General features: G+C 41.6%; 1 protein-coding gene across 1 annotated transcript in view; it reads left to right on the top strand.

Annotated features, from left to right (window-relative positions):
• LOC308077338 (dnaJ homolog subfamily C member 13-like) overlaps positions 1 to 10,000 on the top strand; it is a 107,424-nt gene that overhangs the window by 38,701 nt on the left and 58,723 nt on the right. Inside the window, 5 exon segments of the mRNA XM_080417985.1 lie at positions 2,941 to 3,110; positions 3,697 to 3,729; positions 5,953 to 6,052; positions 6,780 to 6,887; positions 7,865 to 8,020. Of these exon segments, the coding sequence (XP_080274111.1) occupies positions 2,941 to 3,110; positions 3,697 to 3,729; positions 5,953 to 6,052; positions 6,780 to 6,887; positions 7,865 to 8,020 (567 nt within the window).

The raw sequence follows: 10,000 nt of genomic DNA, 5'->3' as shown, positions 1-10,000 counted from the left end.
AGCTGAGAGAGATGAAGCAGGGACCCCTTAGCTGAGAGAGAGATGTAGCAGGGACCCCTTAGCTGAGAGAGAGATGTAGCAGGGACCCCCACTACATGTTGTATAACGTTGTGTTGCAGATTACAACATTTTCATAGATTTCATAGATATGTTCATAGACTTGTTTGACAGCGACTATCATCAATAGTATGTTGGATCATCAGTGTTAATGTTTCTTTGTTCATGTGTATTTGCAGACATATAACCACTATTCGTCCTTTAATTATTTAATTAATCATTTAATATTTAGTCAAATTTGACATTTGACTACTTGGTCTGCTCTTTTTTCCCCCCACCTCTATAACAAAAGCTCACAACGTGTGCAAACGTGATGCGTTGTGAGCTTGTAGAGCGGCCATTTTGTCCAAGTGGTTAAGGTAAAAACAAAACCCAAAAAGTTCTGATCACACAGAACATTTGGAGGCCCCGCTGTAGTAACTCTGAGGACCCCCTAAGGGTCCCGGACCCCCTGTTGAAGACTCCTGTGTTAAGCTAGCTCTGCACCGCACCGACCTCGGGGGGCGGAAGGCGTTGGAAATCGCCTATTGCCGACAACCTGTTGTAGACGGTGCCGTGCCGTCGGGTCGGGACTTCTAGTCGAACGTCGATCGCCGACTGCACTTGCTCGGTTGGCTCCCGACAGGCTAGAGCCCGTCGGTAGCCGCGGGGTGGTGAAGATGGGGGAGAGAGGGTTTTGTACGTGTTTTGGTTTGGTCCAAACTGAGGGCTCCAGTGTTGCCAGATTCTGCGAGTGAAACAAGTGACCAGGTCTATGAAAACGAGCCCAAAAGAAGCGACCAGTTTTACCACTTGAGCGCTATTCCATCAGCTATTTCATCAGCTATTTCAAAAAGTATCTTTAAAGCAAGCCCAAATAAGCAACTACACTTCAGTAACGAGCCCAAACAAAAGCAATCCGCAACTATGAATATTTACAAGCGACTTTTTGACAGGAAAACAAGCCCAAAGTCAATTATAATAAGCAGACCTGGCAACACTAGCAGGCTACTGCTGTGCCATCGGCCGACAGTTTGTGCAGAACTTTTTTACTTCAGACTACAACAGACTGCAGTCTGAAGTAGTCTGTTTGGTGGAGAGTCACCGTTAGACACATGGTTGGTGTCCTTAGCGCAGAATGACATATGATTGAGTATAATATGCAGAGCTTCAGTGTGGGAGGTATCAGAGGTGTTTAAAGCTGGCTTCTGTAGTGGTACAGTACAGTACAGTACAGTACAGTACAGTACAGTAGGTCACATAGGCGATTGTATAGGGCGCCCTGGTGGCCGACATTTTTTATTTATTTGTCTTTACAATTATAAAAATGATATATATTTTTTTGCCAATATATGGCAAGTATATGCAGAATATATGCTGCATGAATGCCATATTCAGGTTCATATAGGTGCATATATTTGGATATATAGGAAACATATAGAGACATATACGCATGCGTCCAATTTCGTATATGTCACATATATATTATGATAAACATATATGTTGCATATATAAAAACATATATGTTCATATATTTTGTTTGCCCCCCCCCCCCCCCCCTGCTGGCAGAGGCAAAAGTCGCCTATGGTAGGTCACATTATTAGATGTTGCAGTGCCTTCTGATGGTGTGATGCTCTCTCTGTCCTCTAGTCCTAGACCTTATTGCCATGCCATAAATCAAGCCCCTGATATGTAGGCTACAGTTTGCTTGATTTAGATTTAGCATGTTTGTGTAGACAGATGCTAGGTTTGATGTTCAGGTACCTGACCTGTTGAAGTTACTTTGTAGTACTTAACACATTGGGTGCCAGAATTTTATAATAACAGATTATGTTCGGTGCCAGAAATCTCACCGTTGAGCTGCGCGGCGCTGTTTAAGAGTCGTTTTCCCCATAGAAAAAAGTTTGGGAGTTATAGGGGTTTTAGAGAAGGAGATAGAACGGAAGTGGATGGGGAGCCATGTTTTTTGGCACGGTGATCTATAAGGCCCTTCCTTCTCAGAATCACCGTGGGTGATTCCAGAGCTGCTCCAGCCCCTCCTGTGTGGAAAAAACGAAAATAACAAAAGTGACTGAAAACACGGTTCAGACCGTGTTTGGCACCCGATGTGTTAATTGATATTTTGTTTGTCGACTAGCGTCCAGTGCTCTTGCGCTTTGCGATCTGCAAAATGTTACATAATTATGCATTGTAGATTATAGGTCTCAAGGTCTGTGAGATGTCAGAGACCTCTCCTCCCTCCTTCTCTCCTCCCTCCTTCTCTCCTCCCTCCTTCTCTCCTCCAGTGTTGATTTTGTCAACTAAAACTATGACGAAAAATGTCTGTCGACTACCTTTTTCACTGACGATTCAAATCTAAATAAAAACTAAGCTATGATGACTTAAACTACTAAATATACTGACAATTTAGTCAACACATAAAAACTAGACCTAAATGTTAGTGAGGGATCTAGTGGAGAAGAGATCCAGTAGAACTAAAAGACAAGTCATCATGGGTGCGAGGGGGGGTGTCACAGACCAAAAATAGCCGATCTACAAGCTCACAACGCGTCGCAGCGCGACACGTTGTGAGCTTGTAGATCTGCTATTTTCAGCATGCAGCTAAGTGAAAATCATTTGGATGCCATCACGGCCCGCCAAAAATAACATAATTGTAGATTAAATCAACTGTAGATAGTTAGTCGACTAAAACTAGACTGAAAGTAAACATTTCAGGTGATTAAAATATGACACAAACTAAACTGAATTTTATTCAAAAGACTATGACTAAAACCAAATCCAAATATGCTGTCAAAATCAACACTGCTCTCCTCTCTTGGTAGGCTTGAGAACCACCTGATCTACTGTGTACGTACACGTCTGTGATTAGATGTCAGAGACCTCTCCTTCTCTCTCCTCTCTCAGGGTCTGTTCTCGGAGAACAAGGAGAAGCTGATCAACAACGCCATCCTGGCGCTGCTCTCCCAGGAGGCTGAGCAGGCGGGGCCCAACGCCGAGCTGGAGAGCCAGTTCCAGGCCGTCCGCCGCCTGGTGGCCTCCAAGGCCGGCTTCCAGGCCTTCACACAGCTCCCCAAGTGAGTGTCCAACCCGCTCACACACACACACACACACACATGGAACCTTTTCTTTGTTTTGTTTTTCAGTACAGCATGAAATGCAATGTGTGATAGCATTAGGGCGTAGGAGTGGCGGCCATTTTGTGGTGCCACCGATAGAAAACCCATAATTTTCCCCCCCCGTAGAGGTTCCTGAAAATATTTATATAGATTATTTTAAGGGGCACTTCTTTTAGCACATAAACAAACGCAAACAAAGCTGATTCAGACAATATAGAACATGACCAAACCCAGTACTGTTTTATTTATTTATACAAATGTCAACTTCTTGCTGATTTTACTATTTTTATTAAAGTTGACATTTTTATTAAAAAAATAAACAATACTGGGTTTGGTGATGTTCTATATTGTCTGAATCAGCTTGGTTAGTGTTCGTTATTATAGTTATTATATCTTACTGTTTTGTACTATTATTATTATTATTATTATTATAATCCCATTCACTTCCTGGTTGTGTTTCTGTAACGTCCATGTTTTTTCTTTTTGTTCTGTCTTCTCTTCCTGTTGAGCTTCTTGGTTAACGCTCTCACTCTGTCATTCCAAGGTCTGGTCACGGGCCTGGATTCACAGATGGAACGTAAATATAAATCCATGCATCTCAGTCCACCCTCTGCTGTGTGTGTGTGTGTGTGTGTGTGTGTGTGTGTGTGTGTGTGTGTGTGTGTGTGTGTGTGTGTGTGTGTGTGTGTGTGTGTGTGTGTGTGTGTGTGTGTGTGTGTGTGTGCGTGTGTGTGCGTGCGCGTGTGCGTGTGTGTGTGTGTGTCTCTCTTTGGTTTGAACATTCCACAACCCTCTTCCCCCACCTCCACGCGCCTGGCTGATCTGTCTGTCTGTCTTGTCTGTCTGTCTGTCTGTCTGTCTGTCTGTCTGTCTGTCTGGCCACTGCCCTCCCCCTTTCATCCATGTTCATTCTTTGATGTGAGGCTGTCAGACAGACAGGCTGTCAGACAGACAGTTTGATGTGAGGCTGTCAGACAGACAGGCTGTCAGACAGACAGATCAGAAGAGGCATCACGTCGTGCTGGTCTCTCTGCTCGCTATAGAGTTGTCCTCCATTAGTGAATCAATCTATTCAATTTAATCCATTCATAAAAATAAGATAAAAGATCTATAATCGATCTTAATAAAAGTAATCGCTTTTTGGGGACAAAGTATTTGCTTCATATTAATTTATTTTTTCAAATAGCGGAAAATAGCAGATCTGCAAGCTCACAGCCCTGTCGCTTTTAGATTTGTGTTTTTTTATTATATTTTTTCTTTTAACAAATTGTCAAACAAAGCGTTGCTTCTCCATTGATGAATAACATCAATAGTGATGAATAACATAACCAGTGGTTGTAGCCCCTCTCTCTGCTCTGGACATGTCTCTCATATATCTAAGACACTGGGTTGTCATGTCTCTCATATATCTAAGACACTGGGTTGTTTGTCTCTCATATATCTAAGACACTGGGTTGTTTGTCTCTCATATATCTAAGACACTGGGATGTTTGTCTCTCATATATCTAAGACACTGGGATGTATGAGAGGAACGTGTATTTATTATATTCATATTCCTCTTCTGGTACCTGTGTGGTTAAAGGGACAGTTCACCCCCAAAATGACTTTTTCCTATTGATTAGTCACCCCATGGAGACTTGAATTCATGGATATCATTCCTAAGCCAATCATTTGATGACCGGCAGCGGTTCCGGTAGGAGACACAAAGAGTCTCCTACCGGAACCGCTGCCTACCGGTCCACTGGTCATCAAATTATTGACTTAGGAATGAGACAAAAACTTAAATTTATATAGATGTCAAGTGTCCATGGGTCTTAGCATTTTCATTATCGTTATTATATGGTTTATTTTTTAAAGGATCCCTGGCTAATAAGCCAAATATGCCTTAATACATTATAATTGTCCTCTATAACTAAAAATTAAAAACACCTTAAATATTGTATTTATTTTAGAAATAGTTCATCTTTCACTCAATAGGGACAACTCCCGTCGCAGGTTGATGATGTCATTTGTCTGTGTGGTCTAGCCCTATGGAATGCATGTGCAAATAAAAAACAACTTAATACTTCCTAAGGTTAATATGAGCATCAAATCAATATTTTAAATGTTTTTTTCTGCACATTTATTCCATAAATTCCATAGGGCTAGACCACACATGGACAAATGACATCATCAACATGCGACGGGCGTTGAACTATTTCTAAAATAAATAAAATATAGAAGGTGTTTTAATTTAAAAACAAATGTTATAGAGGACAATTATAATGTATTAAGGCATATTTGGCTTATTAGCCACGGGTCCTTTTAACCCATTAAGACCTGGAACTGTGTCATTTTTAGATTTGAGCAAAAAAGCATTATTTTACACTTTGGCTATTCAAAAATAGCAGATATACAAGCTCATAGCGCGGCACCAAGTGCCGCGCTACGAGCTTGTAGATCTGCTATTTTTGAAAAATCGTGAAAATGTGTGCAAATCTTTGAATATATATATTTTTAAAGCGAACATTTTTAACTAAAATCTTTGCTTCTGGGGGGGTCCCTGGAACAAAATATTTTGATGGGGGTCCGCCGCCAAATACATATAGTTTTGGGGGTCCTTGACATGAAAAAGATTGAGCACCACTGATATAGAAACATACGTTTTTCAGAAAACTGTTGAGATTTAGGAGACGTGTAGAATCGGCTTCAGGTCTTAATGGGTTAACATTATAAGTGTGTCATTGTTGGTCAACGGAGCCTGTGTGTATGTGTGTGTGTGTGTGTGTGTGTGTGTGTGTGTGCTTGTGGTGTTTTCCAGGTTCAGGGAGAAGCTGGGTGTGAAGACGGTCAAAGCTTTAAAAAGGAACCATAACGGAGTGACGCATGCGGCCGTAGACATGCTCTGTGCCCTTATGTGTGTAAGTGTCTCCTAAAACCGCTGCTTCTCAAGGTACCAGGGGGTCCCCAGCCAAATTGGTTAATAAAGCGCCAAAACATTATTTTAACCCCTTTATCCATATGTGCAAATCTTTATATATATTTTTAAAGTGAAAATTTTTAACTCAAGTCTTTGCTTCTGGGGGGGTCCCTGAAAATGTTTTAGAGATGGGGGTCCGCAGCCAAATACATATCATTTTGGGGGTCCTTGACATGATTTTTTTTTAGAACCACTGTCCTAAACCTGTGGGTCGGGGACCCCACATGATTTTTTTTGGGGGGGGGGGGGTCTCACCAGATGACAGCGAAGCGACAATTTAAAGTCTTTTAAGGCCTTTTTAATACCTACAACAATAAGACCATTACTGCATCAAAAGTAATCAACAAACTAAACTAAACTATAAAAACTGGTCAAACATTGGCCAAATTGGCAAATATTGTTTAAAAAAAATGCCGATCTACAAGCTCACAACGCCTCATAACGCAAGGCGTTGTGAGCTTGGTTGTTTGTTTGTTTGTTTATCTCTCCTGAACAGTGTTGCTTTGTTTGGTGCCTGCTACTTTACTTTTATTTTTTACATTGCATCTGTTATTTTGACAGTGTTGTTTCTTTTTTATGTGTTATGGTTTCCCATATCACCATCAACTTCCCTCTGATCGCGTTTCCTCCACGATGATGCCTTTGTTTATGCTCTGTTCCCTCTCCAGCCGATGCATGATGACTATGACCTGAGGCAGGAGCAGCTCAACAAGGCCTCTCTGCTCTCCTCCAAGAAGTTCCTGGAGAACCTCCTTGAAAAATTCATCAGCAATGTGGTTGGTATCCCTCAGTGTGAAGATCTGAGGCTGTTCCCCCAAACTGACCGAGAGAGAGAGATGCAATACTCACTGGGTTTTTGATTTATTTAAAATATTTATGTCCTGTACACAGCTGGACCTGAACCATGCAATGAGGAGAGAAGCAGTGAAACGGAGAAGAAAACGATTAGGAGCTTTATCCGATCTTCACAAAAGTCTATTTTTTTTGCGTTTATTGACTAACAGTTCATGATTAATCTGCTTATTCTGATCTTCCACTCGTTAGTCGCTCTGGATAAAAGCCTCTGCTAAATGCCTAAATTGCATTTTGTGTGCATCATTCAGTAGCATTTCATTTAGAACTCTACACATACAGTAACATCTCACAGAGTATAGGTGTGTGTAGCAATTAGGGATGTCCGATATTAGCATAAACATTTATTTTTATTTTTTCAATAAGTTACAGGAGTTCTTACTGTATGGTGTGTGTGTGATATGAAATGTGAGCTTACCATAATCACAGTAATCCTTAATAATATTCCATCATATTCAAGGGCTTCTGCAGAGAAATGAGACAGACTCCATTCACTTTCAAATTAGAGCACTGCAGAGGGCAGGTGTGTGTGTCTGGGTCCAGCTGACGCTCGTTAATGTTATAGGCATCAAAGCAATTATGCTTCTGCTCTGTCAAATAGGCCAACATCTAATCTAAGATTAGTGAGACTCATTCAAATGACCACCAGTGAGTCCCGGGACTCACTTTATTGAAAGTCTAACAACATCACTGTATTATATTAGATTTATTAGACATTATATTGATATTATAACTATTTTATTGTATTAGATACTGTATGTGATGTTGTTATATACAATATCTGTATATCGTTAAAAAAAAGTCAATATCGAACATCCCTAGTAGCAATACTTGTGTGTAGCGAGAGCAGTAGCAGTCTCTGATTGGTCTGTCTCTCTCTCTCTCTCTCTCTCGTCTGCAGGACCATGGAACGGGCGCCCTGGTCATCAGCTCCTTGTTGGACTTCCTGACCTTTGCCCTCTGTGCACCGTACAGTGAGACCACGGAGGGTCAGCAGTTTGACATGCTGCTGGAGATGGTGGCGTCCAACGGACGCACTCTGTTCAAACTGTTCCAGGTCCGTCTGAACACATTCAATCCAGGGACGCATCTGTGTCACTTTTTAGATTGATTTGGTTATTTTTGAAAGATCTTGACAATTTTTGCAAATCTTTGAATATATATTTTTTAATTTTTTTATTGTGGGGCGGCCATAGCTGAGTGGTTAGTGAGCCCGCCTAGGGAGCCAGAGGTCCTGGTTGCCCCAGGTACGATTCCAGGCCAGGCTATATGTGTCGATGAAATGAAATTTGTCCCTGAGCAAGACTCTTAACCCCTAATTGCTCACAGGCCCTCATTGGAAACAAGACCGCAAGGACTTTCATGAACGTCCTGTTAACACATTGACCGCCAGAGGTTAATCTCATAATGTACTCACCAGTGCCAACGTTTTATTGTTGTTTTTTGTTTTTTTCACGTCGCCATAGATCTTGTTAAAATCCTTAAGATTGATCCGTACACGGTCTGTTTACATCGGCGACATCTCCCTGCGTGTACCAGTCCAAACCACATGTCAAACGGAGCCGCCATGTTTGAGTTCTGACCGTTTATCTTAACATGGGAAATGCGAGGATGAAAAACTACATGTTTACAGGGGCTTTTACAGGGGTTTTTGTGTACGACTTAGAATGGAGACAGACGGGAAACAAAAAACGGGATCGCACTTCCGGTCGACATCGGGTGGTGTTACACTGAAAATGGTCCCCCTAGAAAATTGAAAAAAAAAAAAAAAAGGAAAAAGCACCACAGCCCGTAGGCTACGGGATCGGCGCTTAACCGTTGGATTTAACGGCCCGTAGAACTACGGGCCCGGCGGTCAATGTGTTAACACATTGGGTGCCAGAGGTTTATTAAAATATTATACGTTGAGTGCCTGCATTTCTTCCATCCACTTGCGTTATACGTTTCGTGCTGTAGAAGCCCCGACGCGGAAGTGCATGTAAACAAAGCGTGCGTGCGAGACGGCGGAGGGTCCCGACTAACGCCTGGAACAATAATATTTCTAACGCGATCCTCCATTGCAGCGTGATCGCCGATCGAAAACGGCTCGTTTTCACCACATTAAAAAGAAATGGAGATATTAAGCTTTTAGTCAAGGAGATAACATTGAAAACGCCGACCGGAAGGATTTTTGACATGGAGCCACATCCAGCCACTTCTTCTCAGAAACTCCTTGGGTGATGTCAAAGTTTCGTTTTAGCGCCCCACGTGGCCCACATGTATAAAAATAGAATTGGGTCAAAAACGGTCCGGACCGTTTTCGGCACTTCTCGTTTGGATCCTCAAAAACGGTCCGGACCGTTTTTGGCATTCAATGTGTTAAAAGGAATTATCCTTATCTTTAAGCAAACATTTGTACCTCAAATCTTTGCTTCTGCGGGGGGTCCCTGGAACAAAACATTTTGATGGGGGTCGGCGGCCAAAAACATCATTTTGGGGTGGTCCTTTACATGAAAAAGTTTAGTTTTTTTTCCCCGGGTTTGTTATTTTTTATTTTTTTTGTTACTTTATTTCGGTTAATTAAGTACAAAAAAATTTACTCCATGAAGTGTAGATGTCGGAGGTTTTTTCTTTTTTCTTCATCCCAAAAGTCCGCTGTAACCTAATGGACTCCTCTGAGTTTAATTAACTATACAATAATAAGCACTTGTGTAATGTGTCGTTAGAAGACAATTGTAAACAGCTCTCTAGATCAGGGGTCTTCAACCTTTTCAGACCAGGGACCCCCAAACTGATGGGGTGATGGAGCAGGGACCCCCTACCTCGTAGGGTAGGGGGTAGGCCACCACATATATCATATATTTATGTATAAAATTGTGTTTTATATGTATAAACATGAACAAATGGTTGCCTGGAGCCTGCTCCTACCCACAGGTTGTCCCAGTAGGTGTGCAAAAGACCTTTTCTTTCTCTACAAAATATGTATAAACATACCATGTTATTGTGCATTCAATACTAAGCTATTCAAATATGTCATGTTATGTTTAAAGATATTGAC

Source organism: Gymnoscopelus braueri, assembly GCF_963280865.1.
Source record: "Gymnoscopelus braueri genome assembly, chromosome: 21".
NCBI classification, from domain to species: Eukaryota; Metazoa; Chordata; class Actinopteri; order Myctophiformes; family Myctophidae; genus Gymnoscopelus; species Gymnoscopelus braueri.
This window is presented reverse-complemented; position numbering and strand designations above follow the sequence as displayed.